The sequence below is a fragment of the Rhincodon typus genome, chromosome 6, assembly GCF_021869965.1.
Source record: "Rhincodon typus isolate 14 chromosome 6, sRhiTyp1.1, whole genome shotgun sequence".
Taxonomy (NCBI): Eukaryota; Metazoa; Chordata; class Chondrichthyes; order Orectolobiformes; family Rhincodontidae; genus Rhincodon; species Rhincodon typus.
In genome coordinates this window covers 15044342-15059157 of record NC_063337.1, presented here as the reverse complement: position 1 = coordinate 15059157, position 14816 = coordinate 15044342, and the positions used below count along the sequence as shown (strand labels likewise).

The window sequence follows — 14816 nt, the reverse complement described above, 5'->3', positions numbered from 1 at the left end:
ACTCAAATGGATTGTGAATATTATGAGGTGCCATTATTTCAGAGAAGTGGTGAGGAAAAGCCAGGGAACTATAGCGTAATGTGGATGAACTGTTGGAGGGGATTCGGAAGGACAGGATTTACATGTATTTGGAAAGACCAGGACTGATTATGAAGTGTCAACATGGCTTTGAGGGTTGGAAATTGTGTCTCAATGACTTGACTGAGTTTTTTGAAGAAGTGACAAAGAATATTGAAGAAGACAGAGGAGTAGATGTTGTCAAATGGACTTTAGCAAGGTGTTCAACAAGGTTGAACATGGTAGACTGGTTAGCAAGGTAGGATCACATGGGGGAGCTAGCCAAATGCATAGAAAATTGGTTTGAAGGTAGGAGACAGAGGGTGGTGGTAGAGGGTTGTTTTTCGGACCGAAGGCCTGTGACCAGCAGTGTGCCACAAGGATCGGTGCTGGGTCCACTGCTTTTCGTCATTTATATAAATGATTTTTATGTGAATATAGGAGGTATGGTTAGTAAGTTTGCAGATGACACTAAAATTGGTGGTATAATGGACAGTGAAGAATGTTATATCAGAGTATAATGGGGCCTTGATCAGATGGGCTAATGGGCTAAGGAGTGGCAGATGGAGTTTCATTCAGATAAATGTGAGGTGTTGCATTTTAGTAAGGCAAACAGGGCAGAACTTATACAGTTAATGTTAGGACCCTGGGGAGTGTGGCTGCATAAAGAGACCTAGTGGTGCAGATGTATAGTTCCTTGAAAGCAGAGTCACAGATAGACAAGGTGGTGAAGGTGGCATTTGGCATGCTTGCCTTCATTGGTCAGTGCATTGAGTAACGGAGTTAGGACATCATGTTGCTGCTGAACAGGACATTGGTTAGGCCACTTTTAGCATATTGCATTCAATTCCCGTCTCTCTGATATCGAAAATATGTTGTTAAACTTGAAAGGGTTCAGAAAAGATTTACAAGGATGTTACCAGGATTGAGGGTTCAAGCTAAAGAGGAGGCTGGGGCTATTTGCCCTGGAGCATTGGAGGCTGAGGGGTGACCTCATAGTGGTTTATGAAATCATGAGGGGCATGGACAGGGTGAATAACCAAGGTCTTTTTCCCAGGGTAGGGGAGTCCAAAATGAGGGAGCACAGGTTTAAGGTGAGAAGGGAAAGATTTAAAAGGGACCTGAGGGGCAACTTTTTCACACAGAGGGTGGTGCATGTATGGAATGACCAACCACAGGAAGTAGCAGAGGCAGGTACAATTACAACATTTAAAAGGCATTTGGATGGGTACACGAATTAGAGGGAAACCAGCCAAATGGGATTAGATCAGTCTAGGATGTCTGATCGGCATGGACGAGTTGGACTGAAGGATCTGTTTCCGTGCTATATGACTCTATAACTCAGAATTTAAACTTCTGCTGCAGAAATTTCATGGTTTTCCTTTTATTTCTCTTTTTTGTCCCCCCTCTTTTCCAAGAGAGATACAGCAATCATGCTTCACATCATTTAGTGAAAGAACATCATGCATTATACAACAAAGAAGTAGCGCCACCACCAATTTGCTCACTTCTGGCTCTGTGTGATAAAGCAGCTATAGCTTTAATTGAACCACATCTTTATTTCATCAACACAGCAGACTGCCTGGCGGTGGAACACTGAGCTGCTCGGCACTGAAACTCATATGCACCATCCATGTCTAATTAAGGAAGTTGAAGTTAGCACAGAATTGAAAGAAAAGGTACAGGATGCTGCAAAAATTAGTGGTAGCCGAGGCCATTGGTAAAATTTAATACACCAAAGGGAAACAAAAGGAAAAACTGAAGTATGATAAAACTAGCAAGAAATATAAAAACAAGCAGCAACATTTTCACAATTATATTAGAAAGGAAAAAGAATAGCTGAAGTGAATGTTAGTCTTTTCAAAAGCTGAGACTGGAAACTTAGCAATGAGAAACAAGGAAAAAGCTGAGACTAACAAATATTCTCGGTCTTCACAGCAGAAAACAGTGAAGAAATACCAGGCGTAGCAGAAAACTGTGCCAAAACTGGGTCAGCTGCCTGTCAGACAAGTCAAGCATCAGTTGCCACTGATACAACTCTGAGTATTGCTAACAGTCTACATCCCCGACAGGAAGCACTCATTGGTCTAATTGCGTGCCAAACAATCAAAAACAGCAAGTGATAAATAGAGATAACAAGGTGTAGAGCTGGATGGACACAGCAGGCCAAGCAGCATCAGAGGAGCAGGAAAGCTGATGTTGAGCCTAGAAGGGTCGAGGTCCGAAACGTCAGCTTTCCTGCTCCTCTGATGCTGTCTGGCCTGCTGTGTTCATCCAGCTCTACACCTTGTTATCTCAGATTCTCCAGCATCTACAGTTCCTACTATCAGTGATAAATAGAAGTTATTTATTGCTCTGTCATCCTGCCACATCCAGTCATTAATTGGTGAGGACAAAAAAATTTCACTTGTAGAAAAGGTCCACAAATATCTCCGTTCTCAATATCAGAGCAACGCAGCATGTAAATGCAAAAGACTGAGATATTTGCAACAAATCCCAACCAGAAGTGATGAGTGGATAATCCATCTCGGCCTCTTCCAGAGGTCCCCAGCATCACCGATGCCGGTCTTCACCAATTTAATTAATTCCAAGTGATATCAAGAAGCAGCTACGTGTACTGGATATTGTAAAGGCTTCGGCCTCCAATAGTACAAGTGCAAAAATACTAAGGAGTAGTACTCCAGAAGTTGCCACTATATAGCCAAGCTTTTCCAGTATAGCTACAGAAATAGCATCTAACTGGCAATAAAGAAAATTGGCCATCTATGTCCTGTACACTAAACACGAGATTTAACCCAACCAATACCCCATCAGTCCATTCTCGATCATCAGTAAAACGGTGAAAGATGTCATCAAGAGTGCTATCAAATGGCACTTGTTTAGCAATAATCTGGTCACTGTTGCTCAGTTCATGTTCTGCCACAGCCACTCAGCTCCTGACCTTATTATAGCCTTAATTCAAACATGAACAAGTAGTAAATTCCAATAGTGAGGAGGCAGTAATTGCCCTCGACATCAAAGCTGCATTCGACCAAATGTGGCATCAAGAACACTAGCAAAACTAATGTCAATGGGAATCAGGAGAAAACTAGCCATTAGTTGGAATCATACTTAGCACAAAAGGAACATAGTTGTAGTTGTTAGCTGTCAATCGTTTCAGTTTTAGGACAACTCTGCAGGAGTTCCTCAGGGTAATGTCCTTGGCCCAAACATCTCCAGCTGTTTCATCAACGACCTTCCCTCCATTATAAGGTCAGAAGTGGGAATATTGGCCAATAATTGCAAAATGTTCAGCAGTAACTGTGACTCCACGGACACTGAAGTGGTCCATGTCTAAACACATCAAGACCTAGACAATAACCAGTGCTTGGCCTGACCAATGGCTAGAAACATTCATGACACAAGTGCCAGGCAATAACCAGCTCCAATAAGACAGGACTTAGCTACTGACCCTTGAAAATTAATGACATTAACATTGCTGAAACGTGCATTAACTGCCACCAGGAGAGTACAATTGACCAGAAATTCAACTGGACTTGTCATTTTATACACAACAAAAACAAAGTTGCTGGAAAGGCTCAGCAGGTCTGGCAACATCTGTGAAGGGAAAAACAGAGTTAATGTTTCAGGTCCGGTGACCTTTCCTCACTGTGGTCACAAGAGCAAGTCAGAGGCTAGGAAACCTGCAGGGAGTAACTCACCTTCCAACTCCTCAAAGCCTGTCAACCTCCTAAAAGCACAAATCAGAAGTGTGATGGAATACTCCCTACTTTCCCAAATGGATGAAGCTACAACATTCAAGAAGCTTGACTTCATCCAGGACAATGCAGCCTGCTTGACTGGCACCACATCTACAAACATTCACTCCCTCCACCACATTGCAGCGGCAGTGTGTACCATCAACAAGATGTGCTGCAGGAATTCAACGATCCTTAGACAGCGGCTTCCAAACACATGACAACTACCATCTAGAAGCATGACAGCAGCAGATATTTGGGAATACCTCCAACTGCTGATAACTCTTCAAGCCACTCACTATATTCTGACTTGGAAATATATAATCATTCATTCACTGCTGTTGGGTCAAAATAACTCACAAACCCTCCCCAACAGTATTAAGAGTGACTCTATGACTGTCATGGTTCAAGAAGGCAGTCCAATATCATCTTCCCCACAGCAGTAAGGAATGGGCAATAAATGCAGATCCAGACAATGAAGCACACCTATCCCAAGTGTTTACTACAACCTGTTATCAAGAAGACAGTAGCAGGATGTTTCAAAAACCACAATGCAATTAGGCAGAGTCAATATTGCTTTGGGAAGGGGCAATTATGTTTGACAAATGTATTATGGGTCCTTTCAGGATGTAATAAGAAGAGTGTATAAAGGAAAACCAGATGTAGTGTAGCTGCATTTGTAAGAGGCATGTAACAGTTATTGCACAGTATTATAGGTCATAGAGTCAGCAATGATATAAATACAGGGTTAGGTAACTAACAGGAACAGAGAGTCTGGATCATTATCAGGTTGGCAAGTTATAAGCAATGGGGTGCCACTTGGTTCAGCCTTGGAGCCTCAACTATTTATGATCTACCTTAATGACATAAATCAATGGACCAATGCATCGTCACCAATTTGCTAATGATACAAAGATAGGGAGGACAGGCCTATCTTGGTTGCGAGGAGAATAAAGATTGTTTGCAAAGAGGTGGTCAAAAATTTGGCAGATGCACTACAATGTGGGAAAATATAATGCTGTATACTTAGGTGGGAAGGATAGAAAAATCAGATTATTTAAAGAGAGATGGCTATGTATGCTAATGGTATGTTACAGAGTTCTCAGGTGTCCTTGTACACAAATTACAATGTGTTAGCATGCAGGCATTGCAAGGCAAATAGAATGTCAGTCTTTATTGCAAGAGGCAGGATAACTGATGTCTTGCTACAATGATACCAGGTATTGTTGAAACTTTACCTAGAGTATTGTACAGTTCTGATGTCCTTATGAAAGGAAGGATATGCTTGTATTGGAAACAGTTTTGGAGAAGGTTCACTAGATTGATTCCTGTAATGAATGCGTTATCTTGAGGAGAGTTTGAGCAGGTTAGGTTATATTTATTGAGGCTCAGAACAATGAGAAATAATCTTATTGAAAAATAGAAAGATCTTGGGGAAACTTGGCAGGGCAAAGGAACATGATGCGAGAATATTTTCACTAGTGAGGAAATCTGCAACCATGGGGCAGTTTAAAAAAACAAAGCATCTTAAAATCAGGACCGTGATTAAAGGAGAAATTTCTTTTCCTAGAGGATCATCAATCTTTGGATTTCCCCTCCACACACAGTGGTGGAGGTTTTCGATCTTTGAAGCAATTTAGAGATTTTTGAGTTAAAATTCCTTACTTTTTTTGGGCGGGGGGGTTGCATATGCAACCCCTCTTCTTGTGTGCAAGGAAACCAGAAAATGCAAAAAGGTTGCTTAACCCTTTAAGTGCTAGGCCCATGCAAATCCAAAAGGTTCTGGTTTATTTATATGAATGCCAAAACTATAATTCCAAGAACTGACATAAATATGGGTCTGGAGCTTCTTGCAAGGTTAGGAGCTCTGGTTGCACACATTACTCAAGGTCAGGTGATGAGCTTTCCAACCATGTGTTATGTGGTTACATCACACTTGCAAATGTTGTTGTTAAGGTTAGTTTTACTTGAGTACTCTTGTTCAGTGTTTTAGGTACTGTTTCTTCCTACATCCAATTGAACTGCCTGCTGATTTGAGTTGATTACAGACAGCAGCTCTCTGCAAGGCCAAAAGGAAGCTAGCTTTTTTTTTTAAATTAAAAAGTATGTTAAGTATGCCCTGAGGAGAGTTAGAGAAGCTGAGACCAGAGGGGCTGTCAAGAGGTATAACAATAATTCACTTTCTCTCACACAAAGCTAGTCTGAGGGAGTTGAGTTTCAGGTAAGTGCCCAAACGAGCCAGCTGGACCAAATGCTTACTGTATACGTGCATATATTTACATACTCAGGATGTTTTTTGCAAACAAAAACAAACAAACAGTCAGCTGGTAATTTCTTTCAATTGTTGTGTGGGGCCTTGGATTACATTTGTCTACAGATCAGAACAAGTTACATTTTATAAATATCTCATTAGTTTGACAACATGAAAGGTGCTATATAAATCCAAGTTCTGCCTTTAAATTTTGCCTGGCTAATTCACAAGAATGATGAAAACAGTTGCAACGATTCTGATTTTTTTTCATGACTAAAGCAAACCTAATCCAAGTATCGAAATCAGTACACGACAGAATGGTAGAAGAAACACTATAACTTACCAGTGTATCACTGCTGTATGCTTGCATGTAAACCCTTCCATTCCTTGATAGAATAATGAAGCATTTCTCAGCACAGGCAATCTGCATCACTCCAAGATTAGCAATGCCTTCACATTGAATTGGACAAATCACTGTTGTTTGACTTCTCCAACCAAGCAGCCCCCAGCCAAGAACTTCTTGCAAAGATCCCTACCACAAAATTGAATGGAAAAATTCTCAATGCAAATGAATCTTCCAGCTGTTGTCAGTACTCTTATTTGCACACAAATTTTGAAGTTAAAAAAGGAAACAATGTCCGATTACTTCACATAAGAATTTACAGAAATATTTTAGTAAAAGGCAAAAAGCTGCAAATGCTGGGGCAGAAAAATCCCCAGAAGTTTCAACCCATCTTTTCTGTACACAGATGCTCACTTGCCAACTGCATATTTACATCATTTTCTTTTCTTTAGAAAGTTGAGCTCTCCCTCCAGATCTTTGGCAGCGACGTCTTCAGCAATGAGGAGCAGGTTGTATCCTGCAGTTGCTCTGCTCATTGTAATGAGAGGTATAAAGTCAGACAGGTCTGAGAGTTGGTCCTGAGACCAGAAGCATGATCCAGTTCAGTACTGATTAAGGTTCCCAAATTTTCACGGTTGCTGGGTGATTGAAGATGAATTTTCAGGAACTCCCAGCAGGCTATATAAATTTATGGCTCTTTTCATTTTATATGGACAGCTATCTTTATTAGTCAGAATGTCAAGAGGTGGCAGTGAGACACTATTTCTGGTTAGGTGAGCACATCGGTGGCAAAAGATTTGATGCAACCATCAGGGATATATCTAACCTGAGCTACATGTTCCAAGCTCAGCAAAATTCAGCTTCAACTTGGTTTGTATTAAAATGTGGATTCCTTATCTTGCCATCATTTCACTTTTGCTTTGTCAGATGCAAAATAAATAACAAGAAATGCTACTGATAAATCCAGCAAGACCTCCACATTCAGTGGATCCCTCCACTATCAGTACTGCACCCACACATTGGTTTCAAAGACAGCAAGAGTTGGGTTCATCAGTATTACTCATGCCCAAGACAGCATCTAAAACCAACTCAAAGTACAGCAACTCAGACTAAGGGAAGTGTCTTCTCTTAGTTGCGCTAAGAAGATTTTAGTTTCAACTTCAGAAGGGCATCAATATCTTAGCTGTGTGAGATTTCCACATTGCACACCAACCAATCTAGCACCCTCAAAAGGACAGGCAGCCAGTATAGAAATGGACTCAAATATAACAAAATGTGTCCACTGTATTACAACTTCACAATGTTTAGCAGCCAAATTTGGATTTCAGATCGGATTGTGAAATGTGTGACAAATAATTTGAAGTGGAAGTTTCTACTCTATGAGGTTGAGACTTTACAAGTTATTTGCACATTTTTACCTTTTGAGATGGAGGAGAGCTACACTGTGGTGGCATGCAGGGAGTTGACAAACGATCCAAGTGAGCCATAATCACAACTGCTGTCTGCCGTAGATCTATAGCCAAATCATTATCTTGGGGTAAAGTAAGATACCTCAAAAAACATTCATTTGGGGTCAGAGGATTTCCCAATATCTAGAATAAAACAAAATATCATTTATTTCAAGATCTTTCAATAGCAGATACATTACTGCAATTTACAAGTTAGCTTAAACTATTGAAAGAGCACAAACCTAAAATTACACAGTTTAGAAGTAGCTCATGAAACCAATGAAATTAAACTGAGACTAGTGTGTTGGGGAATTTGAGGAAAAACTTAGGGATCAAGATATTAGAGGTGGATTCCCATACTGCAGATAAAGTAATCTTGAAGATCTTCTTTACAACGTTAATAACATGTTCATGTGACTAACTCAATCAATATAAAACCTATATTTCAGCTAGGTGAGAAGTTTCAATGGGAAGTATTTTTGAACATACCTGTAGAAGATGATATAGAAGGGAAGCTACAGAAGTTAAACACATGTACTAGTGGGTTCAATGATGTAGACAGGGTTTGATATTTCTCAGTGAGGTCTGTCTTGTAGGAAATAGGTTGCTTCCACTCAGACAATTCAGCAATGTTTGACAAAGGAAACCTATCAGTTATTTTTATGACAAGCATCAACAGCTATCTGTGGGGAGATTAAATGGATTTTGAATATACTATGATAAATAAAATAAAAAAGGAATTTAAGATTGGAGATTGGCTTTAAATACAAAGACTTGGATATTAGGCAGAATAAGTCAGGGGTAATTTTGGGTTAACTATTCTTAAAGTATTAACTACTTCCCATCAAATCGAGCCAGGTCCTCAAAGAAAAATAATTTTGCATCCACGAAGAAACAAATCAGTTGTTAAGAAATATAACTGGACAGTTAAACTAGTCATGAACTCAGACAGCCACGATGCTTGTGATGATTTATGCCAAGTATGATGATCAAAGAGGCTACTGATGAGGGAGTCTTGAGAACAAACAAGTAGTTCAGAAAAATGCATACTCTAGTTTGCAGCCTTGAATAATCCAGAAGATATGAAGCTAGTCGTTTTAAATGATGCTTCACATGCAAATCTTCTGGGTAGATATTGGAGTATGACAGGGTTCATCATGTCCTTGGTGGAAAATAATAATAAGTGCTCTTCATTGGCATGGGAAACCAAAAAAAATAAAAAAGATAACACATGGAAACGGAAATTGCTTGAGAAATTTAGCAGGTCTGACAGCATGATATTGAATTGAATTGAACGGAATTAGCTTCATTATCACATGTACTCTATCAAGTACAGTGAAAAGTTTAGAAGTCGCCACTTACAGCACCATCTTAGGTACAAAGATACCTAGGTATAGATTCTGGAGTACAAATTCTTAAGAGAAAAAACTGAAAAATGAAGAAATAAAAAGGCCAGCAACAACAGACCTTCAAAGTACAAAATCAGTAATAAATTAGAAAAAAATAAGTTCAGAATAACAGTCCGTCTACAATAGTACAATAAAAAAAACAAATATTAAAAAAAAAGAGAATTTAGGACAAAGTCCATTTCACGGCTCTGGGACCTGACACCGCGCCCCCCCCCACCAGCTTTATAACTGTTCAGGCAACTCAGGGGAGAGTATGGGCAAATGATTAGACCACTAGACAGAAGCAAAAGGTGGTCACTCGGCCCATTGAGTCCGTTCTGCCATTCAATAAGATCTGATAATCTTTGGCTTTACTTTGCTGTTTATTTTTCCCCTATAATCCTTGATTCTCTTACTGATTAAAAATCTGTATCTCAGCTTTGAATATACTTAATGACCCATCTTCAATAGCTGTCTGTGGTAAAGATCCACGGATCCAAAACCCTCAAAAGAACTTCCCCATAATCTGTCTTAAAATGTGCAATCTCTCGCTCCAAGACAATGCTCCAACAAGGCAAAATAACCATTCCATATCCACTTCATCAATAAGGTCAACTCTCTTCTATATTCCAAAGAGTATAGGCCCAATCTGCGGGTAACAGTAGTTAGCCTTGCTCCACAGCGCCAGGAACCCAGGTTTCATTCCACCCTTTTGGGGGATTGTCTGTGTAGAGTTTTCATTCTCACCGTGCCTACATGGGTTTCCTCCAGGTGCTCTGCCTTCCTCCCACAGTCCAAAGATGTGCAGGTTAGGTGGATTGGCCATGCTAAATTGCCCATGGTATCCAGGGATGTGCAAGCTAGGTGGGTTAGCCATGGGAAATGCAGATTACGGGGTTAGGTAAGGGGATGGGTCTGTGTGGAATGTTCTTTGGAGGGTCGATGTGGTCTCAATGGGCCAAATGGCCTGCTTCCACATTGTAGGGATTCTATAATTCTAATCTGCTTAACCACTCATAAGGCAGTCTCTCCGTAGCCAGGATCTAGCAAACCTTCTCTGAAAGGCTTCCATGCCAGTATTTCTTTCCTTAGATAAACAGGACCAAAACTGTTCACAATAGTCCAGCTGTGATCTGATTCATATCTTGTACAGTTTTAGCAAAACCGCACTATTTTTATACTCAATTCCCTTTGAAATGAAGGTGTCACATTTGGACTTATTGTGGTATGAACCCCATTATGATAGCTTGATTTTTCATAGATTCACAAGCATGCTGCCTGGTTCAAGGAAAAACCCCAATATAGGGAAAGATTTTAAAATTCGGACTTTTCTGATTATCACCGGGAAGAACAGTAGAATTGCTTCAATTTTTAAAAGGAAGTCATGGAGCAGATAAAAGCAAACTTCTCCAGTAGGCCAGATCAAGGTGATATAGATACAGGACAGAGGACAAGAGAATCTTTTTTGTTTCACATGCAACTTAAGTGGCAAAAGCCATAGCAGTGAAGTTTCACCTATTTAAATGACTACAGCAAAGTAAACTACATTCTGAATTAGTGAAGAGAAACACAAGTATTTCAACTAATGATCATAGCTTACATTCTAAATAATACAAAGTATCAAAGTATTCATACAAGAACCAACTTTTTGAGAAGCAACTGTTGACATAACATTGAACTGAATGAAATAAAATATCTTTGTTTTTTTAAATCATTAACCTGCATTTCCAGATCAGGCATAGCACAACTAGTGTGGAATAAGTCTGGAAAAAAATCTTCCTAACATGCCATTGACAAAATTCAGTAGCAACTTTCCTCAACATCAGTACAAATTTTCTTCCCTTCAGAGTTCCCATTTTAAACATGTTTTCAATTTCAAATATTAATTTGTGCAACATGCTGGATGACGGTTTTTAAACTGGGGTTGAGAAACATTATCAGCCATGATCGAACGGTGGAGCAGACACAATAGACCAAATGTCCCAATTCTGCACCTCTATTTTATGGTAGTTTTGTTCTCCTTCATTTTGAGATAGGGTCAAGTAGTGTTGTAGAACAGAGAGACCTAGGGGTTCAAATGCACAATTCTTTGAAATTTGCGTCACAGGCAGAGTGGTTAAAGAAGGCGTTTAGCATGCTGGCCTCCATTGCTCAGACTTTTGAGTATAGCAGTTGGGATGTCATGCTGACATTGTACAAGACATTGGTGAGGCCTGTTCTGGAGTACTGTGAGCAGTTCTGGTCACCCTGTTATGGGAAGGATATTACTAAAGTGGAGAGGGTTCAGAAAAGATTTATCAGGATGTTGCCGGAAATGGAGAGTTTGCATTATAAAATTACACTGGGACTTTTTCACTGGAGTGTAGGAGATTGACGGGTGACCTCATAGGTGTGAATAGCAAAGGTCTTTTCCTTGAGGTGAGCGAGTTCAAAACTAGACAGCATTTTTTTTTAAAGGAGAGATGAGAAAGATTTTAAAGGACATGACGGGCAACTTTTTTTGAAATCTACAGAGTGTGGTTCGTATGTGAAATGAACTGCCAAAGTGGCAGATGCAAGTACAGTTACAACGTTTAAAAAGACATTTGGATAAGTACGTGAATAGGAAAAGGTTGACAGAATATGAGTCAAATGAGTCCTGGCGAAGGGTTTTGGCCCAAAACATTGACTTTCCTGGTCCTCTGATGCTGTCTGACCTGCCGTGCTTTTGCAGTTTCACACATGTAGGCCATGAGCCAAATGCAGGCAAGTGGGGATCCTTTAGTTTGGTAACATGGTCAGCTTGGACTGGTTGGACTGAAGGGTCTGTTTCCATGCTGTATGACTTTATGAGGTGAAAGATTGATCTGCAGACAGTACACTAATCGCAATAAAGTCCGATGACGTTTTGTGAAATTACTCAAGACTCCAGAATTATTAGCGCTATTTTATCACGCAACTGTTAAAAGTTCAAGTCTCAGGACTGCTCATTTAAGTTGATTCGTATTGCTGAATTTATTTAATTCTCAAACTGTCAGACAGTAAACTGATACAGGAGAGAACATTTGCCAAGAAAAAGATCTGACAATCAACCACAGAGGCATATAGTTGCTGTATCTCTCCGCAACTAATACAACTTACTGTTGAACAACACAAAACTCATCAGCTCTGAACTGCTGCAGTCAATCAAATGAAACAAACATTAAATTCAGCCAGAGAATGGAGTTAGGGAGGAAGGGAACAAGTATGCTCCACATCACCATTCTCAGCAACAGAGATAACAAGGTGTAGAGCTGGATGAACACAGCGGGCCAAGCAGCATCAGAGTAGCAGGAAAGCTGACATTTCAGTTCTGGACCCTTCTTCAGAAATTACTGAAGAAGGGCCTAGGCCCAAAACGTCAGCTTGCCTGCTCCTCTGATGCTGCTCGGCCTGCTGTGTTCATCCAGCTCAATACCTTGTTATCTCGGATTCTCCAGCATCTGCAGTTCCTACTATCTCTGAAACCATTCTCAGCAAACTTCTTCCAAAAATTCACACACGGAACTCCTTACATTTCATACCACAGTGTGAGAGAAACGAATGCAGTACTTAGTTTTTAATGACATGAAAGCATGTTCCTAAGTCTATTCATACCTCTTCATCTGCAGTTGGCAAATCTTTTCCACACTGTATGTTCTGGAATCTCTGCAGAAGAGGTAAAAGTGGTGCGCTGGTACCTTGTGAAGATCTTTCATTGTCAGTTTCCCTGGTTCCATTTTCCCAAAGCTGCAGTAGTAGCAAAACAGCGGACAGCATTTGGCTATTAAGAAAAATGATATTCAATAAATGAGACAATCAAAACAAGGTTCTCCCATGCTTGATATATTTTGTCAATTTTTTTAAAAAAACTGCATCCTGACACAGTAATGTTGGTGAACTGTACAAACGCATTTCCTGCAAATTCAAGTGGCCACTCAATTACTCGTCTAGATACTGAGTATCAATAGGTCACTTAACCTTAGAAATCACAGCTAAGCCCATTCCTATTCTCATCTGACAACTACCCCTATGCATTATTAACAATGACAATATCATTTAAATAACATTTAAAGGAAAACTCAAAGCAAGGTCATTCACAAGAGCAAGGCAAAAAATGGATACAAAACACCAATTTGAAGGGGTGACCAATACTTAGTGAAAGTATTTTTTTAAAAAGTAGCCACAAAACTAACCAGAGTGCCAGGCTACATTTTCAAATCTCATGAAATCTGTGTCCCTGATCCTTTTGTAAGTGGGACCAGTTACCGCTGTCTATTGTATGGAAATCTCTCAAGTTTTTGTCAGCTTCTACCAGATATCCTCTTAGCATTCTTCTCTCCAAGAAAAACATTCTCAGCTCCTCTATTCTCATGACTGTGGGCCTTGGAACAATTTTTATTTATTTCTGCTACATTCTCCAATGCATTCACATCGTTCCTATAGCATAGTGCCCTGAACCGTACACCATACTCCAGCTCAAGTTTAACAAGTATTGTGTACAGATTCAGTGTAACCTCCTTGCTCATCTTCTATGCACCTATTAATAAAATCATTAAGCCTTATTAGCTGCTCTCTCCAGCTGTCCTGCCACCTTCAATGATCTATCCATCAATTCTTCTTCAATTTTGAACAACGTAGAGTGTAATTACTTCTTTCAGCATCACCTACCACATCAAATCTTCTTTTGTGCTAGGTATGACTCCAACCAGCAGAAAGATTTTCCCTTGATTCCTATTGGTTCAGTTTTGTTACTATTCTATAACACAGTAAAATACTACTTTGATATCAAGAACAATCATCCCTCTGGAATTCAACACTTTTGCTCATTTTGGACCAAGATCAAGAGCTGAGTGGGCCTGGTGGAACAGAAATTGAGCATCAGCGAGCAAGTTAACATTGAGTAAATGCTTGTTAATACCACTATCAAAGACTGGTCCTTTTTTTATGTTGTGAGGAAATACCTGGACAATTTTCCATTCTGCCAGGTCGGTACCAGTGTTATGAAGTGTGTGCTACTAACCGAGCTACAAATGAAACAAGAGGGACAGAATACTGTTACAACCCAAGCAATTACAAAGATTAGGAGTAAAGATCAGAATTTAAGTTTGAAAGAGCTCCCACTAGTACGCAACAAAATCAAGACATTAACTTGACAAACCAAAAGTCAAGTTTAATCCTGTAAAGTTTGTGTTCATGTTCTGACAGGTCTAGAATGTCACAGGCAGGAGTCTGAAAAATTAATCTGAAGTATAAAAGTAATTTTGCAAAAACCTTGAAATATATTAAAATGCAAAACACTTTTTAAAAAATTCTATTTCACTCAAGAAAGACTGAATTACAGCGCAACTTGTGTCGTAATACTCATATACGAAGAAATTAAATTGGCTTAAAATATGAAAACATGTAACATGTACCTAAATTACAGAAACCAGCAGATAACAGGAAGATGGTTGATTGGTTATTAGAAGTGTGAATGCTGAATTAAAATTACATTCAAACTACTAACCAATGCACTAGTGCTAAATTATAGACACTGAAGTACAGAAGATTCCATCACTTAAGTACTTCACCGTAGTCCTGATCTACATAAAG

The 14816-nt window shown here is 39.6% G+C and overlaps 1 protein-coding gene across 1 annotated transcript in view; it reads right to left on the bottom strand.

Annotated features, from left to right (window-relative positions):
- herc2 (HECT and RLD domain containing E3 ubiquitin protein ligase 2) overlaps nt 1-14816 on the bottom strand; it is a 231921-nt gene that overhangs the window by 182341 nt on the left and 34764 nt on the right. The window contains exons 8-10 of the mRNA XM_048597893.1: nt 12840-13005; nt 7807-7980; nt 6389-6577 (exon numbers count right to left, since the gene is read on the bottom strand). Of these exons, the coding sequence (XP_048453850.1) occupies nt 6389-6577; nt 7807-7980; nt 12840-13005 (529 nt within the window). The remainder of the gene's footprint in view (nt 1-6388; nt 6578-7806; nt 7981-12839; nt 13006-14816) is intronic.